General features: G+C 41.3%; 1 protein-coding gene across 4 annotated transcripts in view; it reads left to right on the plus strand.

The window, feature by feature from the left end:
- Nucleotides 1–13603, plus strand: part of SDAD1 (SDA1 domain containing 1) — a 37084-nt gene extending 23481 nt beyond the window's left edge. For 2 of the 4 annotated variants that reach the window (XM_038399126.1, XM_043514039.1), the window contains exons 14-22: nucleotides 746–822; nucleotides 2093–2190; nucleotides 2949–3025; nucleotides 4154–4286; nucleotides 5946–6043; nucleotides 6961–7151; nucleotides 7689–7773; nucleotides 8246–8407; nucleotides 13164–13603. In XM_038399126.1, the coding sequence (XP_038255054.1) occupies nucleotides 746–822; nucleotides 2093–2190; nucleotides 2949–3025; nucleotides 4154–4286; nucleotides 5946–6043; nucleotides 6961–7151; nucleotides 7689–7773; nucleotides 8246–8407; nucleotides 13164–13214 (972 nt within the window). In that variant the 3' untranslated portion in view covers nucleotides 13215–13603. The remainder of the gene's footprint in view (nucleotides 1–745; nucleotides 823–2092; nucleotides 2191–2948; nucleotides 3026–4153; nucleotides 4287–5945; nucleotides 6044–6960; nucleotides 7152–7688; nucleotides 7774–8245; nucleotides 8408–13163) is intronic. The other 2 variants (XM_043514041.1, XM_043514040.1) reach the window with 1 other exon arrangement.
- Nucleotides 13604–15263: the final 1660 nt, after the last annotated feature.

A 15263-nucleotide genomic window follows, 5' to 3' on the forward strand; every position in this document is an offset into this window, starting at 1 on the left:
ATGATTTCCCTGCAATCTCTCATACTAGTACATAGCCCCCTGTCCGTGGCAACACCTGTCTTGTGGGGCTGGTCCCTTTCATTTGTCTCGAAAAACCTATTTATCAATTTCCCCTGATATGCCTGGTTAAAACACATTTTAGTCACACGTATCTGAATAACTCTTTGCAGGTTAACCTTATATACATCACACAAGAATGTGAATGATCAGTGAGTTAGTTGTTTTTCAATGATTTATTACATGCCACTTTTTGGATAAATATCATGACCACAGTGGATGGGGATATACTGAGTGGGCAGGCCAGCTGAGTCTCACTGCTGCATACCAGGGAGCTCCTTGCCATCTAGCCTTGGGATACTCTTAAGGTCACAAACTGGCTCTCATATAGCACTTTTAATCAAAGTAAATCTCCAAATGGCTTTACAAAGGAGGTCAGAAGCATTACCCCCATTTTACAGACAGGGAAACCGAGGCACACAGCAGTGATGTGACTTGATCGAAGTCACTCAGCAGGCCAGTGGCAGAGCCGGGTCTGCTGAATCCCCATTCAGTGCTGTATTCACGAGGCCACATTTCCTCCCTGTAGTAAGATTTGTATTGTAAAAATTCTCCATGGATTAGAATGTCTCTTAAAGGGCCAAGTCCCAAGCTATGAGTGAGTTTGCCCTTTGTGACTATGGTATTGTATGCAAATGAGTATAACTACAATAAGAATGTGTGTTCATGTCTCTACTTTCCTTTCTAGATCATCCAGTCAGTATTAATGACCATAGCCAACAACTTTGTCACTGACAAGAATTCTGGGGAAGTTATGACTGTAGGGTAGGTACGAAAGTTCATGATAACTCAGTCTGGGATCTGTGGGGAACCTGGGTTGCTAGAAACACTGTACAACACATAGAAAATAGCTTGGTGTATCTCTTTAAAAAAACACCCATTGAAATAAAAAATAACCTTTTGTGCAATGTGCTTTGAGTCTGGTAAACTATTTATTTTTAGTTGCCAACACTGCTATGGCACTGGGTCGTAGAGGTCATTGGTTAGCACCAAGATGCCTCATTCTCTTTTCTCCCCAGATGGGGCTGAATCCCTGCTCTCCTGGGTAACAAGATCTTTGGGAATGTTCTGTGCATATCCCATTTATCTGTAAACTCTTAAGTATGCCATGATTTTTCAGGGTGTAGATAACATGATGGTCAAGACTTCATTCCCTTTCTATACAATGACTGAAACTGTGCTAGCTACATCTAAGTTTAACCATAGCTGTTGCCAGCGGAATGCTAACCCAGTTTCTGTGCCCAGTATAAACTGGCTTATTTTGCCGAGACCCGTGCCATAGACTGACTGATGTATAATAATAGTAATTATATAATAATAATTGTACAACGTATTTTATCTCTCTTTTATAATCGAGATCTAAGATGAGTCTCAGGAAAAGTTGTCCCTGTTCATACCAATTGCATGGGACTGTGGGTGGAAACATGCTCACTAGTTCGAGCCATGCTTTAAGAATGGTTCTTGCTAAAATGGTTTCAGCCATAAGGAGGGGGTGGGGAGTGGACCTTAGAGAGAGACTGGGGAGGATGAGGGTCAATGTGAGGGTAAAGTTACTTTGAAAGGGAACTCTCCTGTGTGAGCATACAGGTCCCCAGCATAGGCTCTCCTTTACTGATCTAACCATGGATGAATGCAGTCAAGATTCCTGACTCCTCTAAGCACAGACATGGTCCACAGATTTAAAGGGTTTTAGCTTTTCTGTATGGGCTGCCCATTTCCACCCTTTGGTCTTGGATGCTTTCTAGCTAGTTAGTGATTGCTGTGCCAGTACTTTATCTTAATTTTCAAAGATGCTGAGCACTTGCACCTCTGGAAACTGGTCCATCATGATGGCTAGGAGAACAAACTATGCAAAGCTGCCATGCCTTCGATAGGCTACCTCGGGGGTTGAGTCCTGTGCTGCTCTTTTCTCTGACACTGAGTTGTGTGCCTCAGGATGACCGTCCCTGAGTCTCAGACACAGTCGTGCAACATGCTGCAGCCAGGGTCTTTTCTAACTGAGACAAATTTTTTTAAAAAACTTTGATTTTTCTAGAATGAATGCGATAAAAGAGATAACTGCGAGATGTCCTCTGGCTATGACCGAAGACCTGCTCCAAGACCTCGCCCTGTACAAATCTCATAAAGATAAAAGTAAGTTTAGTGCTTTGCAGGTGGAAAAACGTGCTGCTCTTTTTTTTTACCCATGTTTATGCTGTGTGTTCTGATGTCACATGCTGTGAGTTCTAATGTAGGGAATAGGTTAGAGTTCAGAATATTTCTCATGTTAGTCTCCTGCACCTCTGTGTCTGTTTCAGGTGTCACATGTGAGAGATGAAGCAGTCAGAGCAGTTGGGAGGGGAAACGGGTAGTTGCCTAGCAGCTACTTGAACTGAAGCTACATAAGGGCTTGATCTTGCACAATTTGATCAATGGGAACGTTATCAATTGGTTGATCACTGACTGTAGGGGACACAGGTTCATGTACTAAATAAATATTGATTGTGTGAGTTACCTTGGAAATGTTTGATCTAGTCCTGGAGAAACTTTCTTCTTCGCTTCTTTTTTAGAAGTAACAGATTCACACCGATATTGGTAGCTGCTTAAATTTTGAAAAAGGATTTTTGGGGAGATGTATCCAATAAACAAAACTAGAGTAGAGCAAAGAAGGCCGAGAGTAGAAGATAGTTTTACAAAGTAGGTAGTCCAGAGTAGAAGGGACATGGATTGTTAAATAGAATAATGCTAAGAAGTTACTATTGAGAAAGATGTAGGAAATATAGCACTTTTCCTTTTACCCTCCTCCCCACCCACAGAACAAAACCTAATTCTAGCTCAATGCTTTCCTTTTCATTTGATCCAGATCCTGCTTTTTCCAAGGTGTTTGTTTATTCCTGGTATTTGTTTTGTAGATGTAATGATGTCTGCAAGAACTCTGATACATCTCTTCCGATCATTGAATCCGCAAATGTTACAAAAAAAATTCAGGGTAAGTGATGTTTATGTGCATTAATTTGTATCTGATATGCAGGGTTGTGATCCTGAAAATGAGGATGAAATAAATTGAGCATCTCAAGCCAGTGAACATGGTTAACTGTGTGCATACTTTTAACTAAGAATATGTGCATTGCATTTTGTCCTGGAGAGATCACCTAAAGGCAAAAGGCAGTGTGGCCTAAGGACAGAGCACTGGACCTAGGAGACCTGGGTTCTATTCTTGGCTCTGCCACTTGCTTACTAGGTGACCTTGGGCAAGTCACTTCCCATCTCAGTTTCCCCCTCTGTTAAATGGGGATAATGATGCTTCTTTGCAAAGTGCCTTGAGAGCTATAGAGTATTTCTGTCCCCACCACTTCATTGCAGAATCCATTGTTAATCTGTGGAGAGGAGATGTTTTTCAATAAAGTGCTGTGCTCCGAAAATGCAATATCAGAAGCTCTTCATCATCATTTATTTTTCTGTGTGACTAAAACCTAACCTTGTTAAAAGAAGTGGATGGAAGGATTATCTGAACCTGGAGGGCTGTGGATCTCTGTTGTTCCAATGCTCATTAATGTATAAAGCTTGTTAGAAATAGGCCCAAGCTGCAGAAGTTTAATCCAGAGTTTTGGAGGGTGTGTTGGGATGTGTGTCACTGGCTGATCACTTCTTGTTTCACTGGTGAAAAAACACCTTGTAACAGGGCAGTCTGCCCTTTAAGGGGAGCAACCAGCCCTGTTCTGGGGAGCAGCTTGGCAGGCAAGTGTTGGGAATTAACTGACCCAGCTGGGTAGCAGCAGTTGATTGGGTCTGATGTTTTCCAGCTAGGGGATATAAATGAGGACCTGCGGCAGTCCAGGACCAGGAGAGGGCTGGGAGAACGCTCTCCTGTAACTATCGCAGAGGACTGCAGGAGGCCCTGTGGACCTCCTAGGCAGGGTGGAAATCCTGACACTAAACTGCCAGAGGCTTTGGAGACACGACAGTCTGTGTTTGAGCAGTACTATGTATATTGCCATATCATGTTTCCCAGGCTGGTGATCAAGTCCACCAACCTTATGCCTCTTTTAAAATGTCCTGTTGGTGAAATTAAAGAAAACAATGAGCTACTTAAAACATGTACTTTGTTTACTTATAGGGTAAACCTACTGAGGCTTCATCAGAAGCCAGAATCCACGAGTATGGAGAATTAGATGCCAAAGATTATATTCCAGGAGCAGAAATATTAGAGGTTGAGAATAAGGAAGAAGAAGGAGGGAAACATGAGGAAGGTTGGTTAGTTTTTCTTCACTTCGGGGCAGTACAGCATTGCCATTAGAATTCTATTTACATGTGAAAATGTGGTGCAAGTATCTTGTTGTAAAGCAGAAACTTTGACACTGTAATGTCTTGAGTAACCCTGGCCATGTGTGCATTTGTCCAGTGAAACAGCATTAGTGCTGCCCTTGAATGAATGCAATATGCGCTCAGTTATATTTGACCTTGGGTCTGTGTTGCTTCATGCAGTATTTGCTTTATCAAGAGATAACAAAGGGGTTTGTTGCCTGTGTGACTAATCTTCAAGGAAAAGCAGGTCCTATGGCTTCAAAAATGCACCTGTTCAGCTCTCCCCAAGATAATAACTGTTTGCTTACTATGTCCTTGAGTCACTTTGAAGAATTAAGAAGAGCAGGCTGTTGAAAATGTAACATGACTTTTTCAAATAATGTGTGCTGCTTCCATATCTGTGTGAACTGGTTGGATGTTGGGGATGCGGCAGAATATCACTGCATGCATGTACGGTGCCCTGCACAGTAGACATCATGGGGCACTTGTGTAGCGCTGTTTATCTTCAGAGCCTTTTCCAAGCACATTTTATAACTTTATAGAGCTCTTTACAATAACTGCAACGTAGGCTGGCAGTAAATTAGGTTTACATGACAGCTTGTCTCCATTGCCAGTGATTAGACATCAGGCACACCAGTGTTTTACATGCTGCCTTTGGTGTTTTCTTACAACTTTGGGGATAACTTGTTTATTTCTATGGTTAGTCCCACTTACAACAACTGATGATGACATCACAACCTCCATGAAGGATCTGATTCTAGGTACTGTATAAACTTGTAATAAAGTGACAGTTTCTGCATTAAATAGCTTGTGTACTATATTAATTACAAGATGCAACAGTAAACTGGTTAGGGGCATGTCTTGTCTTTAACAGCTTCCACAAGCCATTGCCACCAAACTACCTGTTTTTATATAAATACACACATCTGAATGTCACTGAGAGACACAACTTTGTGGTCCATGGACTATTTTTGTATAGCATGTAGCACAGGGATCAGCAACCTTTGACACGCAGCCCATCAGGGAAATCCGCTGGCGGGCCAGGACGGTTTGTTTACTTGCAGCGTCCGCAGGTTTGGCTGACCGCAGCTTCCACTGGCCGCAGTTTGCCGTTTCGGGCCAATGGGGACTGTGGGAAGCGGCGGCCAGCACATCCCTTGGCCCGTGCCGCTTCCTGCAGCCCCCATTAGCCTGGAACGGCGAACCACAGCCTGTGGGAGCTATGATCGGCTGAACCTGTGGACGCTGCAGGTAAACAAACCGGCCCGGCCCGCCAGTGGATTTCCCTGGTGGGCCGCATGCCAAAGGTTGCCAATCCCTGATCTAGCACATTGTGGATGATACTTGAAATGTATAGTTTTTAAATAGTCAACCTCTATCGTAACTTGACAACACTTTAATTCTTGCTTGTTATTTCTAGTGGTATCTGGACTAGGTGATTGAGAACTGCAAATGGAGGGCTTTTAAAAACAGTAGTGCATTTAGCAGGTAGAGATAACATGGAAGGAAACGAATCTGGGATCCAGTCTTAATTGCTATATTTATTGTCATGCAATTGAACTAAGTCTATTCTAGTCACTGTGTGTGCCTCTTGCCCTGGGCAGATGGATGGCAAAGTGCCAGTCTCAGTGAGGAGGAAGACGATGAAGATGGGGAATGGATAGATGTGCACCACTCCTCAGATGAGGAGCAGAAAGAAGTAGTGAGTTTTGTCATCACTTTCTGGCCTAAATATAAATGTGATTTTCAAAGATTGGGCTTGATTCTCTGTTGGCTTTCACCTTTAATGTAGTTTTCAGATGTGCCAAGTGGGTGTATAAACAGTAGCTAATGAGAATGGTGGTGTGTCACACCCCTTTGCACAGGTATAAGTGAATATCCATAAGTCAAAGCAGGCGAGAATCAGTCCTGTGTGTAAATATTTTACAGCCTATGGCAATGGTTCTCAACTGTGGTCCACCACTTGTTCAGGGAAAGCCCCTGGCATGCCGGGCCAGTTTGTTTACCTGCCACATCCGCAGGTTTGGCCAATTGCAGCTCCCACTGGCTGCGGTTTGCCGCTCCAGGCCAATGGCGGCTGCGGGAAGCAGCGCGGGCTGAGGGATGTGCTAGCGGCCCTTCCCACAGTTGAGAAGCACTAGCCTATGGGGAATAGGGCAAATTCCCCTCATCTCCAGCAAAGAAGAGGAGTATTTTGGCACATTTCTAATGCTCCTTAACTCTTCTCTCTCCCTTACACATGAACAAGCACACTCAACCAATTTCCTGAAAAGCCAGGGAACTCCTTGATCACAGGCTGCATGGTGCCCCAACGTGGGCTCTGTTGGTAATGTTACACCCACCGTTGAACTTTACTGTAGACTTGAAGAAGGCCAGTGCTATTCTGTCCCCTACGCCTCTCACCTCCCATGTATTCTTGTCTTCTGCTCTAACCAGCCATATGCCCTTATTATAAAGGCAAGTTCTGTTTCTCCGGGCAAGTCCTGTTTCTCTCCAGCGACCTGCTTAGGTGGAGAGAAACAGGATTTGCCTTTATAATAAGATTATAGTGTACAAATAAACCATACAACACCATTGCTTAAAGACCTTGATGATCGTCACTATTGTCCGCATTTAAAGGGGGAGAAGATCAAAAGCATGCCTGTAGAAGAACAGAAAGCCAAAGCAGCTGCAGTTAGCACGAGCCGGGTTTTAACTCAAGAAGACTTCCAGAAAATACGCCTGGCCCAGATAGCCAAAGAACTCAACTCGGCACCTGGCAAAGCTGCAAAGAGGAAGAACATTGAAATAGACAGCGACGAGGAGCGCAGGTAGAATACAAAATTCCTTTTCACTCAGGTGGTATAATGGATATTATTTCTATTGCAATAGCACTTAGGAGCCTGAACCGAGGGCCAGGACCTCATTGTGTTAGGTGCTGTACAAATGTATAATAAAAAGATGTTTCCTTATGCCACACTGCTTCTAATCTAAGTATTAGAAGAGACAGCATGTGAATATAGGAGGGTCAGCACAAGGGAACAATGAGACGATACTCATCAGCTTGATAGGCTGTGGTCTCGGCACACGGGCTGACTAACCGCAGCTGAGATTTTTGTAGGTATGGTAGTTAAAAAGGGATTTGAAGGCGGACAATGAGGCAGCTGTACAGATGTTTATGGGTAGCTCCTCCCATGTATAAGGGCAGCATGGGACAAAGCACACTGGTGCTTGTGTGAAAGTGGGCAGTGAGCTCAGAAGCCATATCTCGAACGAATGAGAGATGATAGAGAGGGTGGGGATAGATCCATGCATGGTGGAAGCTCCCGTGATGCCAGACAACATCATAATCTCTTTTTGTTTTGCAGGGGAGAGTTGCTTTCGCTCAGATATATTGAGCATCTACATAAGAAGCCTAAATCAGACAAGGAAACAAGACTGGCCACAGCCATGGTGAGGAGCCGTGATATTCCAGATCCTCTTCCTTGCAGATTTTCAGGGGTTTCAGGCTTTGCAACCTGCAGAGTTACAAGAACACAGTAGGGGCAGGTTTCAAAGGGCTCAGGCATGAATGACAGCTAGGCACCTGGTTGCCTCCCCCTCCTGGGTTCTTTGCCAACCTGGCACAGATAAATGGTTAACTTTAGTCTGGTTCCCTGTCTCTGACTGACTGGCTAATGCTGGGAATTTTAAAACCTCTTTTTTTTAATAGAGGTTCTTATTCAAAAGATACAGTTAAACAACCAATCACAAAGCACATAAAATCGCTCAGGAAAGCAGAGTGAGTCTGGATTTGCAGCTCCAGGAGTAGAAAGTGTGCAGGGGTAAATGGCATTTCTACAGAGACCAGTTAGATGATCTGACTTGTGAGAAAGGAAGATAACCCTGTGGGCTTTAATTGTTTGGATATTTTTTTCCAACCTAGGCTGGAAAGACGGACAGAAACGAATTTGTGAAAAGGAAAACGAAAATGAATCCATTCGCTAGCTCCACTAATAAAGAGAAGAAAAAGCAGAAGAACTTTATGATGATGAGATACAGTCACAATGTCCGAACAAAAAATAAACGTTCCTTCAGGGAAAAACAGGTCAGTATTTAATACTCCGCCCATTGGTGACAAAGTAAATTGGAGACTAGTCAGGGGTAGTGTATGCAACAAACTTTAGTTATTTGTATTTCAGCTAAAATAAGCACCCCTCACGTGCTCTAGGAGGTTTTATGTGCTTAAAGATTTCCCGTGACAAAGCTTAGTTCAAATGAACATATAATAGTCTGCTTCTCTTAAACTAATGATCACCTGCCAACCAACCCAATAAAAAAGCCCCCTGTACAGTCTTCCTGATTACCTTATTCACCAGAGACAGGTCTGTCCTCCCTCTCATTCTGGCTGGGCATGCTGTGTCTATGATCAAAGGTGCCTCCTGAAATCCTCTCATCTGTCTGGAAAAATCTCAAGGCCAAAATGTTGCTGACTATTATAATGCCGCTATATTTGCTCAGACTGTTTTGAAGTGTTCAAAGAGCCATTTCCAGGAAAATCCTGCCTTGTGGCTTTCTCACCAAGCTGTCTCTTTGGTAGAGCGTATGTACTGACTTCATTATAAACCCACCTTTGTCAGTAAGATTTGGGTCCCATTGAGTAGCTCCAGGGTCTGTTTCTGGCTTTTTATTCCCTGCTAAGGGCAGCCAAACAGTGTTGAGAATGGTCCACCAATGGCTTTCGTCTTTATGAACCAAATGAGGAAAGTAGATCCTGGGTATTCTTGTGGTGTTTTATTAAATATGATCCTGGACCCAGTACCTCTAAATCTGCTCTTTACTTGGTATCTTCTCCATTTCCCACAAATGTGGGATCTAGGCTGACCCCATTGACTGCATCAATGTGCTGATTCCACCCTCTCTTATAAAACACAAGAGGTTCACTTTGTGAATGAGCAGTTTAGGTATTTCAATGAGCTCGCTAATCCTCTGCACTTGCATTGAGGTGTTGATGTCTCTGATTTGGTAGGCAGCCAGACTACCTCACCACATCAGATCTCTGCGAGAAGCAAAACAAGCAGTAAGTTAGTGATTTGAGCCAAAAGGCTTGAACTAGCCCCCGTTGGGAAGGGAACGGCTTAAAAGAACTAAAATTTGATTTTATAGTTTAAAATCCAGAGCTAAAATTCCCATTTTAAATTAGGGCTGTCAAACAGTTTAAAAAAAAAAAATTGCAATTAATCGCAGTTGTAATCACACTGTTAAACAATAATAGAATACCACTTTAAATTTATTATAAATATTTTTGGATGTTTTTCTACATTTTCTAATATATTGATTTTCAATTACAACAGAAGATAAAGTGTACAGCGCTCACTTTATATTTTTTATTACAAATATTTGCACTGTAAAAAAAGAGTATTTTTCAATCACCTCATACAAATACTGTATTGCAATCTCTTTATTGTGAAAGTTCAATTTACAAATGTAGGATTATTTTTTTTTTAATATAACTGCATTCAAAAACGAAGCAATGTAAAACATTTTAGAGACTACAAGTTAAAGCATGAAGGGGCATACGAATGTTAAGCATATCTGGCATGTAAATACTACGCAGCGCCATCTACAAAAATGCAATGTGAACGCCTGTTCTCCCTTTCAGGTGACATTGTAAATAAGCGGGCAGGATTATCTCCTGTAAATGTAAACAAACTTGTTTGAGTGATTGGCTGAACAAGAAGTAGGACTGAGTGGACTTTAGGCTCTAAAGTTTGACATTGTTTGTTTTTGTGTGGGTTACATAATTGCACTCAAAAACAAAATCTACATTTGTAAGTTGCATTTTTGTTAGAGATGGAAAGAATGAGCAGGAGGACCCAGAGGCGGATTGAGTGAATGGACTTCTTTATTACGGTACTTGTTCCCCTTGACCCAACTGAGTAAGCTTGAGTTAATCACATCACGCTCTTTTATCTAAGTTAATATGTAAATACCCACATTTACTACAATGCCCCCAAACCTTTTATTTGATAATATGAATGCCCATATAATGAATATTAATAGCTATATGCTGAATATCATTATACCCGCCCCTGTTTACAGCATTAAGCATATTCTAGAGACATTTTTACCTTGAAGATATTGCAAAGAAATGTAGTGTAGCCACAAGTTCCCTTAATCAGCAGTTTGCAGGGAAGGGAGGAAGGGGCCATGTCTCAAGCTCATTTATGTAGCTGGGAAAGGAAGGGGGGGATAACACTTCTTCACACACAGGGTATCCTTCAGACAACCACATTCCTTATGTAGCTGCAGCGCTCATCTATCCTTAATAAGCGGAAGGGAGAGGATGGTAACTTTATCTATTAAACGAAGAAACAGTGCGTGCCTATGCCTATTCCCATGATAGCACACCAGTGGTTTCCCAGGTCTTTATTTAACCCTTACATATCCCAACAATTTTCATGATAAAGAGATCGTACTACAGTACTTGTATGACGTGAATGAAAAATACTATTTATTTTTTTCTACAGTGCAAATATTTGCAATAAAAATAATATAAAGTGAGAACCGTACACATATTCTAGGTTATAATTGAAATCAATATATATTAAAATGAAAACCTCCAAAATATAATAAAAAATTTAAATTGGTATTTGTTATTATTTAACAATGAGATTAAAATTGTGATTAATCGTGACTTTTTTTAATCTAGTTGATTTGTTTTGTGTGTGTTTGCATTAACAATGATTAATTGACAGTCCTGTTTTAAATGTGTCTATATTTCTGGCAGAAACTCTCTGGAGTGACTCTGCACTTGTAATGTCAGGGGTTGGGTTTTTTTTTTTGTTTTTTTTTTTTAAAGCTTCATTTGCCCTTTTAAAGAAATTATTTTAAACCTAGGTATGAGTATGATCCCTGTCACAATAGTGCCTGCCATGGTTTTTGGTGTATGGTTTTATGAGTGGTCTTTCTCTCATTTTTACAATACATATCAAGATTTTTTCCTAAAGTATTAAATAATCTGCTTGGTTTCTTGGCATTTTTAATATTTTTTAGACTAAGTTATTAAGTCTAGCCTGATTAGTGTGTCACTAGAAAAGTTATAATAGCTTTTCTTTAAAAGGGTAATTTTAGTTAGTATATTAAACTTTCCTAAGTGCTTAAAATAAAAATTAAATTGTTTCCAAATTACTGTTTTTATAAAAGCTTTTGGCAGTGAACATCCAATTTTATCTCAATGTACCTCTTCCTAATTGTTTGTGCGAAGTTCTGTTTCAAAGTAGCAAAGTGTGTGACATTAAATACATAGCTGTTAATACATCTGTGCATAGAGTACCTAGGGCACTAGCCCAGACAGGCTGGCTTGATTCCAGTCAGGTGACTCATAGACTTTAAGGCCAGAAGGGACCATCATGATCTCTTAACCTCCTGCACATTGCTGGCCACAGAACCTTACTTACCCCCTCCTGTAATCAATCCATAACCTCTGTCTGAGTTACTGAAGTCCTCAAATAATGATTTAAGACTTCGAGTTACAGAGAATCCACCATTTACACTAGTTTAAACCTACAAGTGACCCATGCCTTATGCTGCAGAGGAAGGCAAAACACCTGCAGGGTCTCTGCCAATCTGACCTAGGGGAAAATTCCCCATCCTCGGTGCTTAGCGGTCCCACTTCTTCTTTCCTTGTTTTCTTTTTATTTATATGGCTATAGAACATTTTACTGTTGGTTTTAATTCCCTTTGCAAGGTCCAACTGTGCTTGGCTTTTGGCAATTCTCACTTTTCCCCTACACTTTCTGACTTCCAAGAGGTAGCTTTCCTTGTTGATCCATCTCTTCTTCCATTCCTTATAGGCTTTGTACTGTCTCTTAATAACCTGTTTGAAATGCTTGCTCATCCAGCTTGGTCTGCAACCCTTCCCTATGGACTTTTTCTCTTTGCTTGGGATGCAGGCTTCAGATACTTTCTGCAACTTTGAGTTAAAGTAATTCCAAGCCTCCTCCACATTCAGATGCTTGAATTCTTCAGTCCAGTCCACTTCCCTTAATTTTTTTTTAGAGTTTACCCTTTTGAAAACCTAGTTGCAGATCCATTTTTGTTTATCCTTCCATTTAGTTTAAACTGAATTAGCTCATGATCACGCGAACCAAGGTTGTCACCTACAACCAGCTCTTCTATGAGATTCACGCTACTCACCAATACCACATCAAAAATGGCATCACATCTTGCTGGTTTGGCTACAGTTAGGTGAAGAAATCTGTCAGCTATTGCATCCAGGAAAATCTAGTCCCTGCTATAATTAGTAGCACTTGTCCTTCAATCTATAACTGAATTAAGACGACAGTTTTAACTATGGTGTGTTTTTTTTTTTGAATTCCTGTGTGGCGATCTTGCCTGCTAATGTCTCCCACCTATAGGTGGCTACACGCCAGCAATGAACAGGATATATATATATATAATATATATATGGATGGATGGTTTTCACATGGGGATCGCTGCATGATGGGTGCTATATTGGTATTTCAGTTAAATACTTCAAAAGAACAGGAGTACTCGTGGCACCTTAGAGACTAACAAATTTATTTGAGCATAAGCTTTTGTGGGTTACAGCCCACTTCATCAGATGCATCTGATAAAGTGGGCTGAAGTGGGTTCTAGCCCACAAAAGCTTATACTCAAATAAATTTGTTAGTCTCTAAGGTGCCACAAGTATTCCTGTTCTTTTTGCGGATACAGACTAACATGGCTGCTACTCTGGAACTAGTTAAATACTTGAAAACTTGTAGTCAAAATACCTCAATATTCCACTGTTATGCAACACGATGTATTTTATTTATTTGTTTGTTTTTTTTGTATTCTAGCTGGCATTACGAGATGCACTTTTGAAAAAGAGAAAAAGGCTGGTGAAATAACTTAAAACAACAAAGGAGCGGACTGTTTTATATCCTTACTGTGGGTATAGTAATAACCCTAGAAAATAATTTTTATATTGGAAAGTACAAGATCGCCTGTACTGAAGAATTGGATGTCCATTGAATATAACTCTGCAGCACCAAATGAGTCTCATTTGTACGTGTTGGCGTCAAGAGATCTTGCACTCTAGAAGCATCTTAGGAAGGGAGGCAGTTACCTTTTATTGAATATAACTTATTTTGAGTTAACTGGTTATGTCCCTGTAAATATTAACTAAAGCAAGGAGAATTTCATTGTTAAATGTTTTGCCTGAATCATGGAAAATGTAAGTCCTAGATCAATCCATGTAAAATAACTTTTACATAGATTAAAAACTTTGTGCCTTTCATAAGCATGTAATTTTTTTTAAAGGACTTTGAAAATGGTTAACTTTAATTTCTCACTTTTAGAAATAGAAGATGGGTGAGGACTGAGGTAATCGCTTTTATTAGACCAACTTCTGTTGGTCTGAGAGAAGCTTTCACGCTACACAGAGCTCTTTTTCAGGTCTAAGAAAGGTAACCAAAGCGTCACAGCTAAATACAAGATTGAACAGATAGTTTAGCATAAGTAGTTAGCACATATTCTAAGGCAGACATTCTCAACCTTTTTCTTTCTGAACCCCCTTTCCCCCCAGCATTCTGTAAAAACTGCACAGCCCACCTGTACAACAACAACTTTTTCTGTGCATATAAAAATACTCAGGACCGGTATTCAGGAGTAGAAAGCAGGGCAATTGCCCTGGCAGTATGCCCCGGGGGCCATCGCAAAAATAAGTTGCTCAGGGTTTGGCTTCAGCTCCAGGAAGTGGAGCTCAGGGCCCCAGGCTGCAGTCTGGCGCAGCAGGGCTTTGGCTTTCTGTCCCTGGCCCTAGCAAGCTGAATGCTGGCCAAGTTTGGAGAGCCCCCTGAAACCTGCTTGCAGCCCCTGGCTGAGAACCACTGTTTCCAAGGGACCTTTGAAGGTGAAGTGGCCCGTTAACATGCCTGTAGTCATAGGACAAAAACGGGGGTTAGTGGGTTACGGAGTGTGGTAATAAGCTATAAATCCAGAGTCTTTATTAAGGCTGTTTTTTAGTGGCTAGCAAAGTTATGAATTTAAACTCCCAGGCTTGTCTTTTGAAAGTGTTGTGCAGGTTTCCTTTTGAGGATGAGGACAGTGTTCACCCACAGGTGATAGGGTGGTTTTGTCTTATCGTTTTCTTGTGAGAGTTCATTCAGGGGTGTAATGATTGTCTGGTTTCACTCCCATAGCTGTTGGGACATTTAGTGCACTGGCTGAGGTACCACATGTTGTGACATGTGTAGGACCCATGGATCTTGAAAGGTGTGTCGTGGTGGACGTTTATTATTGTAGCAGTGGAGATTTGTCTGCAGGTTTTGCATCTGTTGTTGTGGCAGAGTCTGGTGCTGCTTTGAATTGGTGACTTGTCCTGGTATAGCACCCCCCTTTTCCCCTGCCCCTTTTTGTGTCCTATGACCACAGAGGTTTTAATAGGCTCCTTAATCTTGAATAGGCCCCTTTTAGAATATGTGCTAACGGTTTATGCTAAAGTACAGGTTCAGTCTTGTTTTTAGCTGTGACACTTGCCTTTCCCAGACCTGAAGAACTCCAAATAAAGTAGAAAACTTGTCTCTCTCACCAACAGAAGTTGCTCCAATAAAAGATGATACATCACCTACCTTGTTTCTCCAATACCCTGGGACCGACACAGCTACACCAACACTGCATACCTTCCCCTTTTTTGTTTTAAATAAAACAAAAACTCGTAGTTTCACAGCTTGTTCAACCAAATGATTGTTAGGTTATTCTATTGTCCAAAACTGGAACAGTTAGTGGAAGAATGGGATCTGCATGACTCTGTTCTAAAACAATGCCCCTCTCCTGAAACTGACACCATATGGGGCAGAGATTTGGCCATACTGAGTCAATTGCAGAATGAGGCCTAAATCTGTTGGAAGATGAAATAAAGTGCAAAAAGAAAAGGAGTACTTGTGGCACCTTAGAGA

This window comes from Dermochelys coriacea, chromosome 4 (assembly GCF_009764565.3).
Source record: "Dermochelys coriacea isolate rDerCor1 chromosome 4, rDerCor1.pri.v4, whole genome shotgun sequence".
Lineage (NCBI taxonomy): Eukaryota > Metazoa > Chordata > Testudines > Dermochelyidae > Dermochelys > Dermochelys coriacea.